Consider the following 24,510-nt stretch of genomic DNA (forward strand, 5'->3'; position numbering starts at 1 on the left):
TTATATATAGGGTATGGAAAAATATCAAACTACCATGTCACTAATGAAACAAATCCCACATTGACTAGTTGTGCACGCTACACAGCACCTTCTTCAGATCTGACTCATTGTATGGTCTCTTAAGATAGTGGTAATCAAGTTTTTCATTAAGTTTCGAGTCACGCTCATTGGAATTTGCCGAGCTTTCAATTCAAACTCAAGCAACTAATACTCCATAGACTAATGCTGTGTTTTGTTTGATTTTTGAAATTTTTTTTGATAAATAGTAGGGATAATAAGTGGAGAAAGATAGAAAGAGAAATGTTGGAAGTACGGGGAATCTATAGAGAATTTTTAAAAAAATTCTTTTTGAAAAGTAAAGAGAACAAGGCATAGTCTAAACAGAGCATAATCAGCTCGATAGATAAACAAGAAAGTTTGAACTCAACTTTCATGATTTCATCTATCAAAAAAAAAAAAAAAACCCCCCTCAACTTTTAGGCCCCGTTTGATAACAGTGATAAATGGATGAGATTCGTAAGGATATGTGATTAGGATTAGGATTAGGATTGTGATTGGTAATGAGAATGGATTGGTAATGAGAAATGATTGATAATGAGTATGTTTGTTTGGGATGAAATTCGATGATTGGGATTATTAATATTATGTTTGTTTGAGATGAGATTAGATTGATAGAAGAGATTGGCAATGAGTAGGGATTGATAATAAGATAAGATTGGGATAAGATTACCAATACCATCTCCAAGGGTATTAGCAATACCCCCAAGTTGAGGTCTTAGCAATTCGACCGGATTCGTAGTCCGGACCAATTTTGGAAAACAAACAAGGTAATGATAATATCCTCGCTCTACCAATCCAATATCAAACGGGGCCTTTGTCCCGTTGTGTCTTGAAACCTCATCTTCTCTAGCAACTCAGTACTCGGCTCTTGGTTACAGACCTACTTACGCCTATGTTTTACTCTTGGTATGTTACAAATGAGACAAATTCTTTCACAGATGATCCAAAATAGGAGAACACAAATTTATAGTTCAGCCAATTCACCAATCTGTAGCAGATGCTCACATGAGAAAACCAGAAAAGCTGAAAAGCCATCTTTATTGAGAATCAGTTCGCAAAATAATGTAAAACAAAGGAAACTAATCGTTAAATACTTACAAAATCAATATATGATTATTCAGTTGCTTCAATACATTTGGAAATCAAAGATGAAAGCCTTGCTTAGTTGCCAGTGCGCAATTTGAATATTGCAGCAACATGGTATTTAAGAATTCCAGCTTCCATAATGCACTGGTTGGCAAATACAAAAAGCAACCAAAACCAATCTTTGATGCAGAAGTGGTAGCTTATCGAAGAGAAAAATGCACACCGAAGAACTCCCGTTGTTTCACTGTAAGATCCATTCCCTGGAGAGCACAACAAAAGAGAGATGCAGGAAGTCGATCCACAATTAATAGGATGGGATGGATGGATCATTTTACTTTCTTTTGTCAAGAAAGTGCAAAAATAAATTCGTTCGTTTCATCCATACTTCTATTCAAGCAAAAAGAAAGTACGTAGAGACTGTCCCAAACTCTTCTAGAAGAATCCAGATCTCATGTGATAAACTCTCAAGTGACCCTCACGTGATGCAAAATGGAACTCACTGCAGTCCTACTTGATACTCAAGCCATTCATGTTCAAGTCTACTTTGGCTGTGTTTGGATCGAGGGGGAGAGTTTTACGAGTGGAATTGGAAATGGTAGAGAACCCTTGAAATAATTTTGCCTGTTTCGCTAATCTTCTAATCTTTTTCCTTTCCTTCCATAAATCCTTCCATCACCCAAACAAGTCTTAATAAGTGAACAACTGTGGTTCAGACGTTCTTCGATGTTTGCATAAGCCAGTATCAGGGATCAGGAATCATGATGCAAGCAGTCATGGGAAAATTGGAAATCAATGTGAAATTAATTTCTACAGAGAAAAGGACATACTATTTTTTTTCTTTTGCGCCAAGCACAATGATATCACCGCAAATCAGCTGTAAATGTAGGGGGTGCAGACCCAACATAGCTGAGGTGAACTTCTTGAGGAAGAAGATTATAATTGATACCAAGATCGGCAAAGATTTTCTTCAACTCGAATACTAGATCAGATCTTCGGCTGCTCTTGTCCCCATAATTTTGAAAGTTTATGGTATGTGTGACATAGAGACCCATTGTCAACTTGTTAACATCCACAATCTCCTTAACTTGCACACTGTGGCCGGGACGCCAGTGTTGAGGCTTGCTCTCTATGTACCTGAAAATACCCACAAGTTGTTTACTCAAGATAGTAGTATCTGATTGGGAAATCAAAGTAGAAAAGAAAACAAGAACATTAACCTTGTAACAATAATAGGGAATTTCACAAATTACTATCAGGTTAAACTACGAACACTCGTAAAACAACAACAAAAACGTTAGCCACTCTACAGGTACACATGTACAATGGAGACATGAATAGACTAAAACAATAACCACCACCACCACCACCACCAGGACAACAATAAGGACTGTAAGTGGCCGAAATATTACAACAAAATGGACTAGGAAATTTGGGTTACCCAGACTCTAGGACAACTTTACCAAGCCCGGGTTTGAGTTCCCATAGCCCCTTATTAGGGCTAAACATACTCATAACACCACCCGCATGGTGAGAACCAAGAGGCGGAGGTGATGGGTACCATACCTGCACTTTTCCATTTGATGTACCAAAAAAACTTTACTAAGCCCAAAGATAAGTAGATAAGAAGACCTCAGTTCCATACAAGATGATCCTCAAGCAAATGTTCAGAAGGGCTCATGGACAAGTTTGCAGTCAATTGAAATCTTTTTGTGCAAAAAAACTTAGGAGAGGTGGTTAAGGTTGTTGCTAGATGTAAAGCCAACTCTAAGAGTCTCCAGAAACCAACTTTCCATGCCTCAATCCCGACAAAAAAATATGAAGTATGAGTTTTAAACATTAAACTTCAGCTTCCTCTCAAATAGTACCTCATACAAGTGACGAGTTTATATATTTCAGTCGTTCAGGTTAATTCGGTATTGTGAAAGAGGAATCAATTTCGGAGACTTCAAAGGAACAGAGTTGACATACGTTTTTACTCTAGCTTTTAGGGCTGCAATACTCTCAGCCGAAGTCGAAAAATCAACAGAAAACTCCACAGAATCACCCTGCTCTGGACTTCGATAATAATTGCTGATTGCTTTGGTTGCCAAAACTGAATTTGGATAGATAATCTTTTCATTGTCATATCTCAAGAAGATTGTTGTCAAAATGTTCACCTCTTCGACGACCATCTGTGAAATGTGAACAGAATAAGATAACTGATCCATGTTAACCTTAAATACTAGAAAGCTGCATGTATTACAGGCTGAGTGAGTTACCTGTACCCCATCGATGACACAACGATCACCTACGTCAAAGGGGTGCATCACAAATACAAATATGAGGCCTTCAAATACAGTCTTACAAGTGTTGCCAAATGTAAATGTCACTAGTAAAAGCTGAGACGAAATGAAGACGAGCACTTGGGTTGTTGCAAATCCCATAAGAAGAATCCACACAATAATGATCACCACAAGAATGATTCCAGACAAAATTTTGTTCAACTCCTCAATGGCTGTTTTAGTGTCGTTTAGAGAGAGAGCTAGTGCTTTGCGTTCATTATAGACATTCACCTGCAGGCAAAGACTAATTTTTTATCAGATTTACAGCCAGAAGAGTTCACTGCCTAGTGCCTTATGCAGCTTCCTGTCCCTTGAAAAAGGTACACAGAGATTGAAATTCCTCAGGCAGGTTGTGAACAACTTCCCAAAACAGGCATGTAGCTCATCTCAGCTCTAATCTAAAAGGCATGCAAGCATATGGACCTGTGAGTCTTATGTTACGAGACTAACTCCAAAAAGGAACATTTGCAAACAGGTGTCTTGCGCAATGTTCTAAAAAACGCTAGGCGAAAATCGGGTGGAAGAGGGCGCCTAGCGCTTAGGCGCCGACTAGTTGGCTGCCTAATCTAGCCATTGGACCGCCGCCTAGCACCTAGGTGGGGACTAGTCGGCCTAGGGGGCCGACTTTTACAACACTGGTCTTGTAGATGCAGATGGTCTTCTGATGTGCTGTATACATGCGAGAAGCCTTGGGAAAAAACTAAAAGCAACCCTCAAAACCAAGAGACCTTGTGACTTCTGATTTTAAAAGCAAACCATAAATGGAGTTCATAAAGGACTCTTACGGCACCTATCAAAGAAGAAAAGAAAAGGCCTTCTTGCTTTAAAACCCAAGCTGTCTGCGAAGGATATGAGAATAGCACAATGCTCAATTATGTAAAATACCACCTAAATGGTAGCATAGGTTAATATTGGTGATTGGCATTTTATGGGAATGTTCAAGTGCTATTCAACTTTGCCCTCATTCTTATTTGCTGAGTGATAGCCCAAGTCCAAACTAGTTACAATGTCAATTATTATTACTATGTATGAGAGGAAAGATGAAACTCTAACGACCAATAGAAATGAAAAATACAGGTTAAAAAACAACCAGAAATCTTACCACCCAGTTCCTTAACGATGATTTCTTAATTTTTCCTGTTTCTGCTGCACCCTCAAACAGAGGTAGCACGTCAACCACTTCCTCCTTTCTCATGAAACGCAAGAGGTCCTCCTCGAAAATATACCTAGACCATATCACCATGAAAACAATAAGATGAAGCAAACATATGAAACACTGTTAATGACATTTGAAAGGTAATTTCGTACTTGGATCCAGGCCTTGTTACATTTTGAAAAATTCGAAAAGCAGCAGCCTTTGCTTCCAACTCACTAGTAATCTCTTCTTCAACCCCCTCTTCATCAATGCTCTCGTCAAGGGCATTGGAAATAGTTGAAAGCCCTGAAGTCTGTATCACTTTAACCAATCCTCTCATGGTCCAAGCAGAAATTTTCTCTTGTTTCATCCTATGAAGCTTCTCCATGTCAATCACTTCTTCTTTCTCCACTTTTTTCCCTTTCTTCATACTCTTCACACTCAATTGACCGCTACTCCTAGATCTCCGAACACTTTCTGCATATTCCATCAATGGAGGCCCCGAAAGGGTCTGAAGAACATACTGATGAAATACCGATTCTTGAATCCTGTCAAAGAATCTAGTCACATGAAAAGAAGAAGCTAATAGCTTTACAGCTAATGTCTTCACCATCCACATACATGCTCCAACAAGAGCGCAGGCGATACCCCTTGTGATATAATTCAAAATTCTGGTAGTCTGCTTTGATCGCTTTACCCCCCGGGATATCAACAGACCCCAAGCCAAAAGAACCAAACCCAGCCAAATGGAAACCCTAACACTCTTTTTCAAACCATAGACAAAATACAGAACCTTCTTCTTAAGCAGAAAGTGCCTTTCAATCAAGAAAACCAGAACATTGATAAACCATCCGGTAAACAACCGACCACAAAAAATTACCAACACCAGCACACACCATTTCCATATTCTCAAACTCCAAATTTTATCATTCTGCAATTTACCAATAGTTAAGCTACAAATCAAGATAACCATTATACCCACAAATGTCATCCACTCAAGTAAAACCGAGACCTTGAATTTCTTACTCACTTTCTCACCCAACTGAAGATTCGCGGTTTTATAGACATCTTCATCGTCCTCATCCTCGTCCTCCCCTCCTCCAGGTGAAGCCATCAGTGGTGTTTTTGGCGTTATTGGGGCCGTGCCTGCATTTTCTTTAGGAGTACTGGCACTGGTTTTGGGGGAATTCCTATAAGGAGAGCTTGAAGTGATCAATTTGCCAGTCTCTTTAACCAAAGGAGCATTGATGGGATAAGATGGCTCTGCTAATCTTGACTTGGGTTTCATGTATGCAGACCTTGCAATTGCCCTTCCTTGAGTAACAGCAGATTCTTCTGAGACTTTTGAAGGCCTGTTTGGGGTGGGACTTGGCCTGGTTATCTCTGGAGGAGAAGAAGAGCCTGTAATTGTAGACATTTGGACTCTGGATTTGAGACTCTCAATATTCCTTGTTGGGGTACTCCTAGAAATAGGGGGAGACCCAGATTCTTGGAATCCCAAAATTGAGACCACCACTTCATTGCTTCTTTCCTTCAGCTCCACGCCTTCCCCACCTTCCATGCAAGCGCAGCTACAGGAATTCAGTCACTGGTCACATACAAAACCCTCAGTCTACATGTTATGCTTTGAATTTCAATTGTTCACAACGATTTTTCATACTTGTTGGACTCGATGTATATCACCTTGGAAGCAGATCATTCCAATACAAGGAACGGATACGGGAAAGTGGTACACCAGATGTACTAAATCTTGGTATGATAGAGAGGTAATAGAAAAGTAACTTCTTTCAAAAGACATCCAAATACAAAAATATTTTAATTTTCTTTTTCAACTTATTTACGTCAAAAACTGTTGTAGGAGTCTTTTTGACCAACTTTTTTTTACATTTTGCCTTGATAAAGCTAACAGCATATGACTACAGATTACAGAATCGCCCAAAGTTGATTTCATCAGATTATCCAATCCGAGTCTTTATAAACTTTATGGCTGAAAAAGCTATTATCGCAGTTACAATCACAATATTTGAATAAAAACTACTCCTACAGTATACTATGCAAAGATGCTTTTGCGTCTCTACCAATGTCAAAAGTAACGTCACTAACTTTCTTTGCATTCTGAATTGAAAATTGAATGCTGGAGCAAACTTAAAAATTATAGGTCTAAAGTTGACCACCAAGAGTCATAAGTTCATTCATAGGTCAAAACATAATTAATTTCTCCTGTAAAATCTCCTGGTAGCATTCAGTTGACGCTCAGTTCTTGCAACATTTTTGTTAATCAATTTGTTGAATATTTTTTTTTTGGGAATGGAGGGTGTCCCTACAGCCTCTCTCTACTGTTTTATACGCATAATGTGTAGTGAGGTGGCCCCAAGATTTAGTAGATTTAGTAGTGAGGAGAATCGAACACCACTAAGTCAACGGCCAAGACCACCGGGCCAAGCCCTTTTGGGGTTAATTCGTCAAATACTTGAAACAACAAAGGTTGAGTCATTCAACTTATACAGCGACAGGAGTAAAAAATTGGAGTGAAGTAAATGAAAAATACCGGTTTTAGATGTCCAGATACGTTGGGTTTGCTATTGAAGACCTTGAAAAGTACAGTCCCCTGTTTCTTGAAACAAAACAGAGCTCTGAGCCAATGGCCAAACAAGGATGCAATCAAACGAGAGAGAGAGAGAGAGAGAGAGAGAGAGAGAGAGAGAGAGAGAGAGAGAGAGAGAGATGGGTTTCCAAGCATTGAAGATTGGGTTAAATAATAGCAAGTTGAAGAAAAACTTTGAAAAGTACTCCAGTTAGGTAAGGAATGAAGAGGAGGCTGTTAGAGAATTGATTTCTGCAACGTGGGGCTGCCTTGTGATGCTGAGCCGTCAGTGAAATTAGGAGTAATTGGGTTTGTCACTTGTCAATAATTTTCACTGTGAAAATCTGTGGAATTTGAAAAGTAAGAGCTGGAGGGACCCCAAGGGATTAAATTCTCGAAAGAGTTGGTTTGTAGTTCTTTCTAGGAAATAGGCCTCAAGTTTCTTACGGATTAAGCTTTCTTTACTCATTAACTTGACTTTCCGGGAAAAAAAAAAAAAAACCGAGGCAGAAGCATGCAAACGTTATCCCTTGGTAGATGCGTCGCTGGTTACTCAGCTGTGGTATCGTTGAGTTTTTCCTTGTACTTCGGATTTGAAATCAGGGGGATGATGTTTCGATTGACATGCACGATTATATTCAAACCAATTTTCGAAAGAAATCTTGGAGTCTATGACTCTTTCTCTCATAGACCGTAGGGGGATTTAGGAAGGGAAAGGACAAGGCGAGAGTAATAGACTACTCCCTCCGTCCCTTTTCAAGTGTGTCTTGCTTCGTAACTTCAATTTATTAAAAAGACATTATCATTACACATTTCACATTAACTTTTTTTTCTATTTTTCCTACTTACTCATCATCATTACACTTTTACTCACTAACTTTTCAAAATGAAATATACTTTTAGGAACAAAATAAACAATACACCAACTTTTACCTCCCTAAGAGCATCCCCAATGGGGATGTAAAATAGAAGAGGTTGTATAGTTATTTTAGATGAAAAAAGTGGTTAAAAGTTGGTTAGATGTAAAATAGAACCTATGCCTATCCAATGGTGAGATGTAAAAAAAAGATGGATAATTAACAAACTTTCAATCCTTCTTAATTTTCCTCAACTTTCTTAATTCTAATTTAAGTACTACTTCCGTTGAAAAATAATTTTGGTATCCGGTAATCGAGAACTTAAAAAAAAAAATATTTCCGAAAAAAAAAAAATACTTCCGTCCCATATTTTTGTTTTTACTTCTCATCCACTTCAGTTTCACAATTTACTTCGTCCATTTACTCCCATCAATTCTCAACCACGTCATTTAATTGATCCATTTACTCCCCACTCTCAACTATACCATTTACTATAGTCATTTACTCATATCTACTCTCAACTACATCATTTACTGTCATCTACTCTCACCTACATCATTTACTCTCATCTACTCTCACCTACATCATTTACTTCAGTCATTTATTCTTATCTACTCTCAACTACACCATTTACTTACCTTCTATATATACTATCCTCCCCATTATTCATTCTCACACTCAAATCTATATACAGTCTTCTCTTTCCAAAAAAATCATCATGAGCAATTTAACCCACAGAATATTACTGGGAGAATTTGACGGATCTTCCTCCGATGATGATGAGATTGCAATGGCGCAATTGATCATGGCCAGGCAATACCAAAAATTTCAAAGAAGACGCCAACAAAGAGGTCATGTTGGTTCTACAAGCGGTCGAGCCTGGATCCCCCGTGACAGAGTTGCTGCTGACCAACGACTCAATGATGATTACTTTTGTGAGTATCCGCTCTACGACGAAAAGTTGTTTCAGCAACGTTTTCGAATGAGTCGACCCTTATTTCACAAGATCTTGGGCAAACTCCAACAACATGACGTGACGTTCGTCCAAAGGAATGATGCAACGGGAGCTGCAGGTCTTTCTGGTATCCAAAAGATGACAGCAGCTCTGAGGATGATGGCATATGGGACGCCTGCTGATAGTCTTGATGAGTATCTCAAGATTGGAGAAAGTACAGCAGTTGACTCTCTTCAAAACTTCTGTAGAGGCGTTATCTCTATTTTTGAAGCAGAATACCTGAGAAAACCAAATGAAGCAGATACTGCAAGGCTCTTACATGTGGGCAATCAGCGTGGTTTTCCTGGAATGCTAGGCAGCTTAGATTGTATGCATTGGCAGTGGGACAAATGTCCAACTGCTTACCACGGCTTCTTCAGTGGCCGCAGCGGAAAACCCACTATCGTACTTGAAGCAGTTGCATCGTATGATTTGTGGATTTGGCATGCTTTCTTTGGCATGCCTGGGTCATTCAACGATATCAACGTTCTTGATCAATCTCATCTCTTTGATGATCTCAGTGCCGGTCGTGCCCCTCCAGCCCATTTTGTTGTTAACGGGAGTCAGTATGACATGGGGTACTACCTTGCTGATGGTATCTATCCAAAATGGGCGACTCTCGTCCAAACCATTTCTCAACCACAAGGAAGAAAGAAGCAACACTTTGCGAGGATGCAGGAGGCATGTCGCAAAGATGTTGAAAGGGCATTTGGCGTACTCCAAGCGCGCTGGGCAATTGTGAGAGGACCGGCGCGATTCTGGAATGAGGAGGATCTAGGCTGCATCATGAAAACATGTGTCATTTTGCATAACATGATAATTGAAGACCAACGTGATCACGATGCTAGTGATGAAATTACTGAACTTCTTTCTTCCAATCCAATTCAAGTATCGAGAGATATCACTCCTGCATTGGTTGATTTCTTTAAAAATAACCGCAGGATTCGATCAAATGAGGCACATCATTCGCTCCGCAATGATCTTATTGAACACCTATGGGCCCGTAATGGAGATGAAGAATGAGGTTCCCGTGTCTTGTATTTCATTATCGAGTCTTGTATGTCATTTTCTAGTCTTATATTTCATTATCGAGTCTTGTATTTCATTTTCGAGTCTTGTTTTTTATTATCGAGTCTTGTATTTCATTATCGAGTCTTGTACTTCATTAGCTAAATAAAATGCATTTTATTATCGAATAGTACTCAACGATTACATCAAAGTCAAGATTATTACATAATTGCTAAAGACTATTACATATGACAATAAAAAATTATTACAATCAATAATCAGGAAAATCAGGAAAATAACCGTTCGAACTTGAGCTAGCCGTCCATTTAGCCAAGATTTCACCCTTGCGATACTGGTAATAAGCCTTCATTTGGGGGTCTTGAACCAAATCCAAGTCCATTTGCATAATCCTATCTTCCATCTCTTTTTCCTTTATTGCTGCCTTTCTCTCCTCAAGCGCCACCCTTCTCTCATCATTTGTTGTAGACCTTTCCAAAGCCGCGACTCTTCTTGCTTCCATTTCAGCTCTCCTACTTTCCTTGTCAGATGTAGTTTGGTTGAATTTTTCCATCAAGTTTATCCATTCACGTTCTTCATTTCCTGATTTTTTGGTCTTCAATAATTTTGCCTTCGATGCTTTACATCCGGGAGGCCTCTTTCTTGGAGACTGAACACTACCTCCACTCGTAGGATTGCTATCTTCTAATGTAGTCGCTGTGTTTGGAACTTGAGAGAAATCAGGAGAGTCTAAATTTGGATTTTGAGAGAAATCAGGAGATAGCGGGACCGAACTTGTATCCATTTGTGAAGATCTTGGGTCGGACCTGGGTGGGGTTAAATCCGCCCACTTCATACTGTGTTCTAAGATTGCCCAGCAACAATCCAAATTGGCGAAAGGTTTAGTCTCAGTATCTTTGTAATGTCTCTTCGCTAGATCAATCTATACAAATAATAACAAAATAATTTAATTAATTATCAAAATAATAATATTAACAAATTCTTATGAAAACAAAATAATATTATTAACAAAATAATATTATTAACAAAATAATAATACCTCATTTTGTTCTGTCATTCCACTTTGATGTTGCCTTTGAATTTGCCTTAAATATCCACGATATTTGTTGCAAGCCTGCTGGATGACTTGCCATCGAGACTTGATAGAAGCATCCGATCGTACATCGCCTCCTGTGAATTCAGTGTATTTTTTTGCAATCCGATCCCATAATTTAGATCTTGGTTGGTTGGTACCAATAATCGGGTCTTGACTAATGCACAAGTAAGCATTACAAATTGCTTCATCTTGATCGGAGTTGAACGATTTTCCTCTCGCACTACGACTTCCTTCTGCCATAATTAATACACTATTTTTTTTGGAGAGTGTTTGTGGAGAATGAATAAAAATTTTGTTGTCTAAAATTCTATTAAGACACATTTATAGGCAGGGGAAAAAAATGGACCGTTACAAATTTTTTTCAACACCCAAACAGCCGTTGGGTCACCAACGGTCGGATTTTAATAAAAAAAAAAAAAAAAAAAAAGACCAACGGTCGGATTCCAACCGGTGTCCAACTTTACTCTTTCTCTTCTTTTAATCTTTTATCATCTGTTTTCTCTCTCTCTCTCTCTCTCTCTCTCTCTACGAAGACAGACTCCACCCCTCCTCTCTCCTCTCAAACCAGACGGCTCCTCTCTCTCTCTCTCTCTCTCTCTCTCTCTCTCTCTCTTTCTCTGTAGCAGACTCCCCTCTCTCTCTCTCTCTGGCGTCCAACCCAGCCCTCCTCTCCCTTTCTCTGAACCGAAGGGAGAAATCCTAGACAGAAAGGCACAGCCGGCCAGAGTTTCAGAAGGGTACAGCCGGCGAACAGCCGGCGGCATGCGCCGTCCATGGATCGTCAAGAATCGGGGTACGAGACGGTCATCTCCGGATTCCGGCGTGTTCTACCGGATTCCGGCGTGTTCTTCCAATTTCCGATGCCTTTCCGACGAAATCAGGTAACCTCCGGCTGTCCAAAATTCTGGTATTTCAGTTGGATTGGATGATTTTGGTGACCTGTAATTTATAGCTGCAGCCAAAAGGAGATGTAAATATACATCTCCCTTTCCATTTGTGCTATTTTCCATCTCCAAAATTGCTATTTTACATCCCCATTGGAGCAGTTTTTTTTACATCTGGGTTGTATTATAAGTATAGCACCTGGTTTTACATCCCCATTGGGGATGCTCTAACTTCACAAAATGGACACTTATTAAGGAAGAGCCCAAAATGAAATACTGGACTCTAAATAAGAGACGAAGGGAGTAACAAGTACTTCTATGGTTCCTCGATAAATTTCCTTTTCCTGATAGATAAGAGGGTCACAAAAACACAACCTAACTGATCCTGGAACGAGGATAAGAGGGTCACAAAAATAAATGAAATGGGGCCGCAAACGTACACAGGATTCAATGTTGATACAATCATCCTGCATGCCTCTACAATAGTATTAGACGTACGCCAATACAACAAATAAAGACTGACAAACATATGTGCTATTGAAATGCTAAGAATGGAAACCAACCCAAATCTTGCGTCCCAATCAACAAAAGTATGGAAATTATAACAACAAAGAATTGAACCTGCATTGAGCAGGGTCATGAAAGGGTGGCTCAATCCTTGCTGAAAGCATCGAAACTGAATAGGGAGATACTAAAACAAAGCGAATAGAGATCCCAGATAAGTCATTGATGTGCTGTAGAAAGAGCTGACAGCCTCTGATATTCATGCACACTGCAAATAGGTCGGGCTACGGTTCGTTGAATTCTGCATGCATTGTGAATCAAACTACCATATTGCCTGTGTTTTTGGAAGTAATGTGCAGTATATGAGCATGAGAGTGCTCTCACCTCAATCGATTTCTACCCACGACCATATAAAGCATCTAAAATGGACTTTATATTAAGGTATTACGGAGCACCCAAAAGCAGTTTCATTACAAGACAAACAGTACCAAAGCACTGACTCGACATAGTTTCCACAAATATTACAAGGGCTTACCGGATGTTCATTTTCCTACCACCAGTAGACTACATTTTTCTCAAATTGTCTAACCTTGCCTGTAAATCACTGTCTATCCCAGTGTCGTCATTTCCCGTCGCTTCAGCTTGTGCGACCTTAGTTTTTGCAGCTGGTGCAGCTACAGCGGATGAAGGTGCATTCAAAAGCTGCATATAAAAATTCATACAAAGTTACCATTCAAAAGGTCCTAATTAGCCAACATTCTGAGTAGATAAACGAATCTCGTAGCATAGAAGAAATACCTCAGATTTCATATCAATTCCAATCTCATCAAGAACTTGATTCACTAGTTCTTCCGTTTCTTCTTCTTCCTCGTCCCCTTCCAACGCATCATCAATGGCATCTCCCATGACCTCAGTAACCATTTCCATCTTCTCATTCTGCCTCTCAAATTCTTGCATTATTTTCTGTAGTGCTGGCAAATTCATCTGCCTATTCATCTGGCCCATTGCCTTTGTAACACCTTTCATTGCCTCCCCCATGGCTTGAGTCGACTTCAAAGTCTGGTTTGCAACATACAGAAAATCCAGTGTTTAGTAGCTTGAAATATAACTACCGAAGTTACTACAAGTCTGTCACTGTACGCAATCTTTAGCTGAAAGAATCAAGGTCTTTGACTCTTGGTTTTCATAGCCAATCCAGTACGCGGGCCAAAAAAGTTGTGTCATCGCCAGCAGTCTTTAACTCTTTATAGCTAACATAATTAATGAAATACAAAAGTCGACTAAGTGGATCTAAACTTGTTCTGGAAAACAGATTCAAAATAAAGAATATATTTCTATCTGTCAATATAAAGTCAAAACACATCCAGCTCGAAATGCCATATGAAGCAGAAAAGGGCAGAAGATGAAGGTCTAACTAAAGACGACAAAATAAATGCAAACATCAAGAGCAGCAGACGTGCTCAAAACAAGGTACTAATCTTAGGCTCCATATCAGCAGTACACAAGGATCATGAAGTTCCTCTTATGTTTTCTAAAGTGACTTCTACACATTCTCTCTTGGAAACAGTCAGAAGGACACACATGGGACAGGGCTCAGTTTACCACAAACAAGGGAAAGAAGTAAGTTACAACAGAAAGTTACATCACTGTAAAATATAATGATAACAAATATTTAACCAAAATCAATACATACCTGGATTCTAAGAGCTACACCCTGGAGCTGAGATTTTAGCTTATAAAACTTTTCAATCTGATGTCGCGTTCTAATAAGGTCTTTGGCCATGATTTTAACAGCTCCCTGGAACAACAGTACTTGCAATCATTATTTCATACCAATGTTAAGTGGATACATGACTTGCTCCATCTCTACTAACAAACAATGCTGCAATAATCAAGCAGGAGATGTCTGGATATTAAAAATTTATAAACAATGAAGCAAGCTCCAGAGAATGAGAAGTTATAATGTTAAATTACTCCGGAAAAGGAGAGAGGCAAAGAAAACAAATCTGTTCATCTAAGAAATCATGATTCCCAAGGCAGGTACCTTTATTGACACGAGAGATAAAGGTAGCTCAAATAAAAACTAAATGCAGTTGCAATGGAATCGACAGTACTGAGTCTACTGACAAAGATTTGATGAAAACGGAATCTCATACAAAAGCAAGATATCCAGTTCAGGACTGAGCATATCCAAGGAAGACAGAAGTGGTTGCCTTGCTGACAATATTTTCTCTTAACGACCTTCCTCCGTCAAAGAGCAAGTGGCTAAAAGCAACGAGCTCACTCAAAACCCCAACACAAGGACTGATAGAAAGCAAGTTTGTCCTCAGCGATGGAATATTGCGTCAGGGAAATCTACCAAAGCTAGGCAGATAGATAGACTCCTTTCCCGCTGCTATGGAGAGCAAGATTCTCGGACTGGGAAAAGCAGCACTCGACATCTATTTATTTAAACAACACCAAGAACAAAGCCATACCATGCCCTCCAGACAAAGACCTTCTGATTGCCATGAATGCTGCCCTCGACAACATGTACCAAAAGGACATGCTTAGTGAGGGAGAGGTCAATACTTAAGGACAAGGGGATAAGGTAAGGCCAAAGGGATTGGTGCATCTTTTTTCTAGAGGGGGTCGGGTAGTTTCGGCGCCAGAAAGATTGCCTGAACTTGGATAAAATCCAGAAGAGAGTAATCTGGAAGAGTTTTTTTTTTTCTGAAAGTTTCCCTGTTTGCATGATGCGCATTTCTGTATGGTCGATGCGGGCATCTCAAGGTTGCTTCTATTCTCGGCCCCATGACAGAATAGCAAGATAACCTTTTGGAGGGTGAATCGCTGAATAGGTATAAGATGCAGCAAAGTTATAAACACACACAAAATTTCGATATAGCAAAATGGACGCCCCTCCAATGCTTCATGATAGGGCATCAGAACACTGCACATATGCCCTGACTCAAACACCTCATGTAGTGTTCCAAGTTAATTTTTCTAAATAAACTAATTGTGAAACCTACTTACAAAAGAAATGCTTTCCACACACCCATGAACTCGATACTGAAAATTGAGATAATATCAACAGTTAAGCCACAACAGTGCTTCCTGATCAGGACAATGGCAGCAGCCAATCAATTAGCAACAAACACGTATACTGTACATTCCAAAATGTAGGTCCATTTGTTCACCAACCTTAAAAGGAGATCAGCCAATCATTGTAATGATGTTTGAATTAGTGCAAGTTGCAAATGAAAATAGAGGGGGGAAATGACGCTCATAAGATAACTGAGATCAGAATGAACCCCATGGTACGTTTGGAGTGCAGTTTTTCTAAATATTCTGCAGCATACATGGACGTAGGTATGGGAAAAGTACATACCATCTGTCCCTGCTTAGCATTTTTCTTCATCTCCACAATCAGCTTCTTCTCTTGTGTTTGTAAGCCTTGCCTCTCTCTTTCTATTTCTCTAATTGATTTGTCCAGCATCCTTTTATTTTCCCGTAGGAGTTCTGAAAATTACAATCACAAATTCAAGTTATACATAGAGCCTTCAAAAGTCATAACTCGACGGTGTATGACATAAATCATTGTGTCTTTGACCATATCACCAAAACAGTAGGCACGTGAGCCACAACCTAAAGTAAGCGCCAAACGGAAATTAGAATAGAATTAAAGATACGGAGAGCAAGCCACAGACTGCAACGGTGAATAAGCATACAAAGAGGTAAGTGAGCCAAAACACCCCTGTAAATGCATTGCCCATAACCCACAAGCCAGTGCTATAAGACAATTCAATTTCACAAGTCAACATCATGCACGCTGATAGGCAATTAGATGCACTTCCTAACGCCCAAAAATAGATGTTTGTACACAGGACAAAGTAACGCAACAATTGCAGTCATCTAAAATGGTAATCTATCCTAGACCCAGTAAAATGGGAGCAGAAAAAAAGAAGAAGAAGAAGAAGAAGAAGCTTATTTCCATACTACTGTTGTCTTTGTCATAGGGCAGTTGTCAACATAGAAAGGAGACGTTTTTATGCTCAGCCAAATAATTGCAAATATTGACAACCTGAAACCTAAATTAAGGATCACAGCTTTACGATCCCAATTACGTTACGCGCAAGTAGAGCTCAAAAACCTGCTGCAATTTACGGATGACTCCACTTGTAGTACTGCCCCAATTAGGTATCAAATTCAATTGACATGATCGTAGAAAATCCAACTCGAGATGTCACACGATGATAACAATTAGCGAAACCAATATGTGCGTTTGTGTGTGTACGGATCGAAAAGTGAACCTGCGGGTGTCTTCCTGTTGCCGAAGAGGAAACTCATCTTGATTGATCGACGAAGACTGCGTGTAACTCCGATGAATCTCTGCTTTGCTCTCTCTCTCTCTCTCTCTCTCTCTCTCTAAGAACGAAGACTACACGTCGAATTCGATAAGTGGTTTGCTTCGGGCCCTTGATGATCGAACTACTATTCTATTACTACTATTTAGCAGTAACGCGGTATAGTTATTGAGGAAATACTAGTATTAGACGGGAAACCCCTCGAGAGTCTCTGAGCCGGAAAATTTTGTTTCTATGTGCCGACAGATTTTCCAATCCCTCACCATGGAGGAACTGGCGCCCTCGAGCAATGCTATGGTGATCATTTTTAAGACCATGCGATGAGTCGTCAAAGTATTGGTAGAATGTGCTCATTTATCATGTAATGGAACATGTTTTATTAATTCTTTTTGTTTTTGTGACCGAGGAACAACCCTACAGACGAGCCATTATTTTACCCGACTGCGCAATCCAAACCTCGTAGGAGAATAAGTTTTATTAATACTTTGATGACACATTCAAAATATGGTACTCAAAGATGGTCACCAAAGTACAAAGTACTATTGTTTCTCCTTATCGTGCTTTGGGCATTTTTTCATCCCGCGTTGGCGTGTGAAAACGAAGTATTTCACAATAAAGCTCATACTAAGGAATGACATGAAGAGAGCGGAGCCCATCACGTGACGATGTTTCAAAAAAGCCAGTGATAGATTTTTACCGGTCATGATAGAGAAGACCCAGGCCATGCCTCCACTAAAGTCATTCCCTTTCAGAATTTGGCTTTGCTAATCTGCAAAATTATGTGAAGGCTGGAAATTAAGCCGAAACCGATTACATGGTCGACTGTAATTGTCATGTACGTCTTGATCTAAATTTTTACCACAAGATCCAGAAAAATGTTTTTTACTTTTTCCTAATTGGCAGGAGGGGGATTAGAGAAGTTTAGGGCAAATGAACGAGCTGAATGACTAATGATTCAAGGTAGATTTTAGATATTTAAGCTTGACTAGCTTAAGAGTGAAGATTTTCTCAAACGAATTTGAATCGAGTTTATCCAAAGCCAATATCGAGTACTTTGAGCTTTTTATGCTTAACAAGCCGAATGAGTTCAATGTTAACTTGTTCAGGCATGGTTTCAAAACTTAACGAGCTTCAAAAAAAATATGAAAACTTGTTTATATAACAAACCGATCTCTGAACACACGAAACGTTCTAACACAAGTTAAAACTCCATAGTTCGTTTACTACAAAACATTCACACCCAAAAAGCCAAAGTTACAAACAAATAATTGGTAAAAAAACCTTCCTAACATTTATTAGTTGGTTTGAAACTACTCTTAATTCCTATATTCTCCCGCCGAAACCAAGAGGTATCCAACGTGATAAATGGTAGTACTAGCTTACACCCATGCTCATACAGGGTTCAATCCCTGCCAATCCTCAAATAGATAAGCATATATTCTTAAACTATTTCCAAGAACGTACAAAATCAAACCCACCCAAATCTTAAAAGAAGCAGATTATTCGGATCAATTCGCAACCAAAGCAACAAGCAGTCACAAAATGTCTACAATTATTTTCTTCCATCAAGACAGCATAATATCCAAGAATGAACATCGTTTCCATACCGAGTTCTACTGGGGACAGAATAATCAAGTCAAGCATACACCTCGAAAGGCTTTACTCCTCCATCATTAAGCTGATTGGATCATAATGCATCAAATACCAATTTAACCATCCAGACAAGAGATGGCTGCATAATTTTCCAAGGGGGCAGCGTTCATCCTACCTTCCTAGTTTCTGAAACTTGTCATTTGGTTGATTCCGCTTTCAGCCTCTGGACATCTACCAACTGGTACAAATCCCCTCGCCTCTGCTTCTGAAATGGAAGATTGGTTCTGCATGTTGTAGCACAAGTTTTTAGGGGAATTGATACAGCATTATTTCTAATGTGTTTACATATTCCTGATGTCAAAACACATATAACATCCCCCACAAACTGCAAATTCAGTAATCATTGCTTCAGTCCAGAAAATGTGAATCGGTAACTGTTTCCTGCTATGCTTAAAGTTCAAATTGAAAAAGAGGAACCCTACTAATTATAATGTGATTAAAAAAATTAAAGACCAAAATATAGAGTTCCAGGGATCATAGCATACTGAAGTCACAAACAAGAGGGAGAATGGATAGGAATAAAGAACAGGATGATGACTGGCTCACCTTCTAAGATCAATTAGCGAATAATCTATCTCTGCAACTACTATTGCCTCATCATGCTCTGTTGTTGCCATGACCTCCCCAAACTGCCATGTTCATCCCCTTCAGTGCTCCAACAGAGAAATCACCAACAGCATGGATGTACAAATAATTAGAGACTTAATTGTAGACTCACCGGTCCAACAAGGGTAGAGTGTCCCCAAGCTACATAACCAGCACTAGCATCTCGAGCAGGTGAACAAGTTGCCACAAACAACTGCCAGTTGCGGACACACGACCAAGTGAATACAACCATCAAAACTAAAAACAAGAACTATGTTGAGAAACCTAATGCTCCGTTAAAACGGGACAGTTTATTGATTCATTAAAAACAATGTCAGGTATCTTTTGAAGACATGCTTAATCATCCCAAGCAAAAGGCCATCCCAAAATAGCACAGATAAGCAAGCATTCTCAATTTCTACCATTGCATGTGCAATACGTGATCATGTGATTCAGGATTGTACTAGCTTGCAATAAATCAGTATCATAGTACTAAAGGTGAAACAGAAAGCAGTTGGTAAAAAATTACCTGGCAATCCATTGCCCTGCAGGAGAACAATGGAAGTAAATATTAGAAGGAACAGTTATAAGAGTCAAAGGTATGAGACAACTGAAGCAAATAAGAACCCTTCCATCCACATCCTCACAGGATTTGTGTAAATAAGCCTTTCAAAAAAAAAGAAAAAGGATTTGTGTAAATATGACTGTAGTACCTCCGTAGAAACCATTAGTCATATCTGGCACAGCTCTTGTTGTATGGGACCTGATTATTCCCCTTTATTCCTTTAACTACTGCATTGTCATGTGCCAAGACTCAGGACATGACTCTTATGTCCCATGGTGCACCTTTGTCCTCCATAATCACAAAAGTTTGGGACATAAACTGGGGATACTAGATCATTGAGCATATAAGACAATGAGTTACATGGGCAGGAATAGGTTTTGGCAGCATGCACATGGACACTGAGAGACACAGATGAGCAAAAGAGAGAACAAGAAGTTTCTCTCAACTGCAGTGAAAATTTTGAAGCAAAAAACAACAATTATTAACAAAATGTACACTTCTACTATCACTGTGGTTTGCAGAACAAATTTTACTTTCAAACACATTTAAGCAGCAGCAGGAGTCGTAAGATGAACCCAAAGCATCCAACTTGCAGTTGGCTTCTGCCTTCTGCAATTGACTTTTAACATTTCCCTGTACTCCCAAATTCCGACATATATGGGCAAATGCTTGGGCAATGGTAAAAAGATCAAGTAACAAAAAGTGGGATTGGGGATTCAAGCCACTTTGCCCATAAATAGGTAGATTAAGCCAATACCAGTACTACAAGGTGGCATCCTGAGTCAAATATGAAATGAGGACTTATGATTGCAAATTTTAGTACAGAATATGGAAGGTACAAGGTAGTACTGTCAAATGAGTTACCTCGCTCTCTGCAATAGCTCCCAGTGCAATGGACCAGTCACCATGTTAAATGCCCCAGGATAGCAGATCAAGTGAGCCCCTGATAATAAATGAACAGTTGTAAATGTTAGAAACCATGTTATAACACGAAACTGAGTTCCGCCAAGGAATCCAGGGGGTTAGGACAGCACCCAAATGTCCCTAACATGTGCTCTGTTGTAAAACTGAGAGCAGAAGGAAATTCGTTACAACAAGGTAGCTGATCTTGGAGAATTAGTTAAAAGTCTAATTTTAACCAAGGCATATTGATCAAGGAAAAAGTTACTAAATTTCATCCTATTTTCAGATGATACAGTGAATCAACATATTTTAGGAGTCAACATCTAAAAATCAACTTATGTGCCAGCATGATAACCACCAAATAAATAGTCTTATCGCATCACATACTACGAAGTAGTGGAAAACCCCCCAAATAAAACCAGTAACCAGTTCTTTTTTACTTTTCCGTATTTGTGCAGAACAACTTAATTTTGAAGGGGTAAATAAAGATACCTGTCAAACAAACAGATGTAAGGAGAACATACCTCTTGCTGCATATAGCATAGCTAATTCCTGGAACCGGATATCGTAGCATATGCCGATGCCAATCCGACCGACATCTGCAATAAAAAACTTCTTGTAATTTGTAAGGATCAAATAAAAGGTCAATGACAAGAGTAAAGTCTATGTCCCAGTGATCTTTGCAACTGCTGAACGGAAAACAAGCAAACCTGTATCCACAATAGTTGGGCTCTCCCCTCCTGTAAGAGTCAGTGATTCCTTAAAGGTTATCTGACCTGGAATATCAATGTCAAAAAGATGTACCTGTATTTATGGCCAGAAAGGTTGTTAATCCAGAGCTTTTGCAAAGGAGTCAAAACAGTAGTCAATTATCTATCTTTGGTATCGTCAATATTGTGCTGCCAATTAATAATGTAAGAATAATGGAGGCACATACCTTCCTGTGTTTTGCCTTGAGCTTTCCATCACTACCAAAGACACAGCAGGTATTGTACAACTTATCACCAGAACGTTCTGGTATAGAGCCACCAACAACTGTAATCTGTAGACTCCGGGAGAGTTCAGACAGCATCATAGTTGAAGGAGATGCATCACCACCCGCATCAATATCCTCTGCATATACTGGGAAACTAGCATTTGAGTATGGACTATTCCATATTTCCTGAAATGGGGTAGATACAACCAGAATCTCAGTTGAAGTATCCTTTTCAAACTTAATTAAGATCACAGTATACTGGAGAGAGAAATAATAAAAACACTCACGGAAAGTCCTTTCAAAAGGTCAAATGTGAGTACAGTTAACACTGGCACGTAGTACAGACTACAGAGACTCTCAAATTCAAGAACAAGGCATATCCAATGCCAGTGGTCACATCACCATGCAGTAAAGTTAAACAACACCCCCTATTCATGAAGGGTCAGATTATTTTTCCAAAGTAACCACCATGAAGGGTCACATTAAACCTATAAGAACTGTATGGTAAAGAAATTTGAGTGATTTCTATAAGATACTAAGATTAGAAGTCTTTTGAATGTTAGTGAAACAGATTTTATTTCAGACCATAAAGGGATAGAGACTATATGCTCGCTTTAAATCTTTTGAAGGCCAAAAGCATTTTATTGTGAACATCTAAAAGTATGCATCATCTTCAGATAAAAGCACAATTGCACAACGCGGATATATTTACGGAGATATATTTCTGAAAAAAGCAAGGTATGACAGCGATAGTCTCTTTGCACCCTCAGATCTGCCTGGACACTACAAACTTACAGGAAGAACAACTAACTGGGCACCCTTTTGTGCAGCTTCCTCGATTGCTTTTCGAGCATGAGCAATATTTCTTTCCTTGTCAGCAGTTACCAATAACTGGCAAAGAGCAATCTTGAACTGAAATGGAGGAAACACAAGTGTTATAGAAATGAGTGCAATTTTGTTCACCCTCCTTTAAGGAGGGTGAACATTACCCTCCCTCGTATTGGTTGGAATGGTGTAGGTCTCATCCGTGCAATACACTTTTTGGTAAGCATGACATCACTTTGTGGTGGGATCCACACCATTTCAACCAATAGGAAGGAGGGTAATGTTCACCCTCTTAAGTGGAGGGTAAACAAAACTCAACTCTATAGGAATACAAAACTCCGACACTTCACAACATGATCCCAAGATGAAAAGGAGATGAAGTTGAAACACGTTCATTTAAATCATTTCCAATTTGAAACTCATAAAAGAATTAGCAGCATTCGGAGGCCCAACCCACTCCTTCATCGTGCTACATGGACCTATAAAACTACCAATAACTACTGCATCACACCAATTCGATTCTCCAGCATACAACTTGACGGGATAGGTCCTAGGCCCACTGGTACAGGAATGGGAACAAAACGTGTTACGCCATATGGTTAAATTGTGATGCAATAGAGGTAAGCTTCTATAGATTACAAAAGTAAGAACTCAAAAGACAAGCATCTTCTAATAACAAGAAGTAATATTTTGCCAATTACTCATGTAAAAAAAAAATTCTAGCAGCATTCTATGACTTTGCGTTGCCTTGCTGAAGCGCCACTCCCTCAAGATTTCAAATTCTTAATATAATATTTCTTCTGGGAAAAATTTTCAGGAACTGCATAGGAAAAACTTGCGGAGAATGCTTTGAAAGCTAAATTCAGAGTTTTTTTTCCAAAACTATTAACGTAGGCGTACCGTATTTAAAACACGTTCCAAGACTTAATTTGCTAGACAGACTATTAATTTGCTCTAGCGTTTTTTGTCTTTTCAGGTAACACCTCAGACTTCATAAGTCAAAAAAATTCCTCAATTCATTGCAGGCACTTGAATAGTACAAAACAAAAAACGTGTACAACGAACAGATCAAAGGACAATCAGTAGATGATTAATGTCTGTACACATCTGTATTTGACGATACATGAAACATGAGTCTGTGTAGAGAGAGGATCGAGACTGACCTTGGTGAGGGGAGGGGTGGGCAAGGGAACAGCGGGAGGAACCCTAGATTCCTCGGCGGCTACGGAGGCAGCGGCCATCGTGTTTGTTGTAGCTGAAGAGACTGCTGTGTGTTTCCCCTTGGGATGATTGTTGAGGTTATTGTGACTGAAATTGTGGTTGTGGAAAGGAATTAGGAAGGAAGTTTTGGTGGTGAAGCGAGAGATAGGTTTATAGCGTTTCGACAGACTCCGATTGGATGAGTTGAGCCTGAGGATGGATGACGAGAGGAAGCTAATTGCAGCCATCGTTTTCATTGAGCTTTGTCATTAGGTACCACTACGAAGAACCGTTGCGTTGTAGTGGTCAGGCGTGTTTTCTTGTTTTTAGCGTGAGAAAACCTTTTCAACCGACGGAGTCCTAACAGTTGTTTACGGAATCAATCGAAATTGTTCAAAACTTTTAGACGGTCCGGATGTTAATGATGTTTTTTTGAAAATACTTCATTTAAATTCGAACCGTTTAAAATATTTTTGAATAATTGCAATTAATTGCTACGGTAAAAAACTTGTTGGCGTACCCGTGAATTAGGTTCTCTCTTCTAGCACAGATAATCGTCCGTTCTTTTTTCTTTTCTGATCCGCTACTCGTGTAACTCGTCTGTTCTTTACTTCTTTTATCATTAGCAATTTTGTTCGCACACTAGTATGATGAAGATAATTTTATACACATTTGGTGAAAGCTTTTTATAAAATGATAATAGGAATCATTCATTTTACACGTAAAATTGATGTGTATGCTCTATCCAGTCCCATACCCAAATTACGTTTCTATTTATTTATTTATTTATTAAGGATATAGCGTGTTCGATTGAGCAGATTTTTTGCAGTTCTCGTACCAAATCAATTCATCTAGAATGAACGAGTCTAATCATCGAAGTGGACTCACCCAATGTGGGTGAAGTGACCTT

General features: G+C 39.2%; 5 protein-coding genes across 8 annotated transcripts; 1 reads left to right on the forward strand and 4 right to left on the reverse strand.

Moving 5' to 3' along the window:
- Nucleotides 1-1,064: 1,064 nt before the first annotated feature.
- LOC131320040 (mechanosensitive ion channel protein 10-like) lies at nucleotides 1,065-7,678 on the reverse strand. 3 transcript variants are annotated; one of them, XR_009198095.1, is made up of 8 exons: nucleotides 7,151-7,309; nucleotides 4,776-6,190; nucleotides 4,570-4,693; nucleotides 3,405-3,698; nucleotides 3,115-3,317; nucleotides 1,974-2,280; nucleotides 1,557-1,864; nucleotides 1,065-1,406 (listed from the first exon to the last, which is right to left on the reverse strand). XR_009198095.1 is itself a non-coding variant. In XM_058350579.1 (7 exons), exons 2-6 carry the CDS (start codon nucleotides 6,161-6,163, stop codon nucleotides 2,007-2,009), a joined length of 2,283 nt encoding a protein of 760 aa, XP_058206562.1. In that variant the 5' UTR covers nucleotides 6,164-6,190; nucleotides 7,151-7,678; the 3' UTR covers nucleotides 1,065-1,406; nucleotides 1,974-2,006. The 3 variants fall into 3 exon arrangements, 2 of the variants coding, with proteins under 2 accessions (XP_058206562.1, XP_058206563.1); XM_058350579.1 differs by lacking the exon at nucleotides 1,557-1,864 and having other exon boundaries at nucleotides 7,151-7,678; XM_058350580.1 differs by having other exon boundaries at nucleotides 1,065-1,864.
- Nucleotides 7,679-8,144: 466 nt separating this feature from the next.
- Nucleotides 8,145-10,230, forward strand: LOC131320041 (protein ALP1-like). The gene has a single exon (XM_058350582.1). It carries the CDS (start codon nucleotides 8,762-8,764, stop codon nucleotides 10,058-10,060), a length of 1,299 nt encoding a protein of 432 aa, XP_058206565.1. The 5' UTR covers nucleotides 8,145-8,761; the 3' UTR covers nucleotides 10,061-10,230.
- Nucleotides 10,203-11,624, reverse strand: LOC131320042 (uncharacterized). The gene is made up of 2 exons (XM_058350583.1): nucleotides 11,103-11,624; nucleotides 10,203-10,985 (listed from the first exon to the last, which is right to left on the reverse strand). The coding sequence occupies exons 1-2, from the start codon at nucleotides 11,478-11,480 to the stop codon at nucleotides 10,317-10,319; spliced, it is 1,047 nt and encodes a 348-aa protein (XP_058206566.1). The 5' UTR covers nucleotides 11,481-11,624; the 3' UTR covers nucleotides 10,203-10,316.
- Nucleotides 11,625-12,958: 1,334 nt separating this feature from the next.
- On the reverse strand, nucleotides 12,959-17,192 carry LOC131320043 (vacuolar protein sorting-associated protein 2 homolog 1). The gene is made up of 5 exons (XM_058350584.1): nucleotides 16,840-17,192; nucleotides 15,918-16,048; nucleotides 14,241-14,345; nucleotides 13,346-13,606; nucleotides 12,959-13,249 (listed from the first exon to the last, which is right to left on the reverse strand). The coding sequence occupies exons 1-5, from the start codon at nucleotides 16,874-16,876 to the stop codon at nucleotides 13,112-13,114; spliced, it is 672 nt and encodes a 223-aa protein (XP_058206567.1). The 5' UTR covers nucleotides 16,877-17,192; the 3' UTR covers nucleotides 12,959-13,111.
- A 1,182-nt stretch (nucleotides 17,193-18,374) lies between these two features.
- Nucleotides 18,375-23,909, reverse strand: LOC131320044 (omega-amidase, chloroplastic). Of its 2 annotated transcripts, XM_058350586.1 has the most exons (11): nucleotides 23,564-23,909; nucleotides 22,371-22,487; nucleotides 21,537-21,761; nucleotides 21,310-21,403; nucleotides 21,124-21,198; nucleotides 20,561-20,639; nucleotides 19,661-19,676; nucleotides 19,265-19,345; nucleotides 19,093-19,175; nucleotides 18,662-18,770; nucleotides 18,375-18,571 (listed from the first exon to the last, which is right to left on the reverse strand). In XM_058350586.1, the coding sequence occupies exons 1-10, from the start codon at nucleotides 23,855-23,857 to the stop codon at nucleotides 18,683-18,685; spliced, it is 1,152 nt and encodes a 383-aa protein (XP_058206569.1). In that variant the 5' UTR covers nucleotides 23,858-23,909; the 3' UTR covers nucleotides 18,375-18,571; nucleotides 18,662-18,682. The 2 variants fall into 2 exon arrangements, with proteins under 2 accessions (XP_058206569.1, XP_058206568.1); XM_058350585.1 differs by having other exon boundaries at nucleotides 18,375-18,770.
- Nucleotides 23,910-24,510: the final 601 nt, after the last annotated feature.

The sequence above is a fragment of the Rhododendron vialii genome, chromosome 3a, assembly GCF_030253575.1.
Source record: "Rhododendron vialii isolate Sample 1 chromosome 3a, ASM3025357v1".
Taxonomy (NCBI): Eukaryota; Viridiplantae; Streptophyta; class Magnoliopsida; order Ericales; family Ericaceae; genus Rhododendron; species Rhododendron vialii.

Bases quoted from the DNA above. Each gene is read 5' to 3' on its own strand.
- LOC131320040 (XM_058350579.1), bottom strand. From the start codon at position 6,163: ATGGAAGGTGGGGAAGGCGTGGAGCTGAAGGAAAGAAGCAATGAAGTG. The intron at 4,694-4,775 runs GTACGAAATTAC...GATATGGTCTAG, and splicing joins GTAACAAGGCCTGGATCCAA to GTATATTTTCGAGGAGGACC. The intron at 3,318-3,404 runs GTAACTCACTCA...CACATTTCACAG, and splicing joins GTGTCATCGATGGGGTACAG to ATGGTCGTCGAAGAGGTGAA.
- LOC131320041 (XM_058350582.1), top strand. From the start codon at position 8,762: ATGAGCAATTTAACCCACAGAATATTACTGGGAGAATTTGACGGATCT.
- LOC131320042 (XM_058350583.1), bottom strand. From the start codon at position 11,480: ATGTGTCTTAATAGAATTTTAGACAACAAAATTTTTATTCATTCTCCA. The intron at 10,986-11,102 runs GTATTATTATTT...TTATTTGTATAG, and splicing joins GAATGACAGAACAAAATGAG to ATTGATCTAGCGAAGAGACA.
- LOC131320043 (XM_058350584.1), bottom strand. From the start codon at position 16,876: ATGAGTTTCCTCTTCGGCAACAGGAAGACACCCGCAG. The intron at 14,346-15,917 runs GTATGTACTTTT...CTGTTGTTCCAG, and splicing joins ATGCTAAGCAGGGACAGATG to GGAGCTGTTAAAATCATGGC. The intron at 13,250-13,345 runs GTATTTCTTCTA...TTTTATATGCAG, and splicing joins GAATTGATATGAAATCTGAG to CTTTTGAATGCACCTTCATC.
- LOC131320044 (XM_058350586.1), bottom strand. From the start codon at position 23,857: ATGAAAACGATGGCTGCAATTAGCTTCCTCTCGTCATCCATCCTCAGG. The intron at 22,488-23,563 runs GTCAGTCTCGAT...CCTCCATTTCAG, and splicing joins CCACCCCTCCCCTCACCAAG to TTCAAGATTGCTCTTTGCCA. The intron at 21,199-21,309 runs GTTTGCTTGTTT...TTTTTATTGCAG, and splicing joins CCCAACTATTGTGGATACAG to ATGTCGGTCGGATTGGCATC.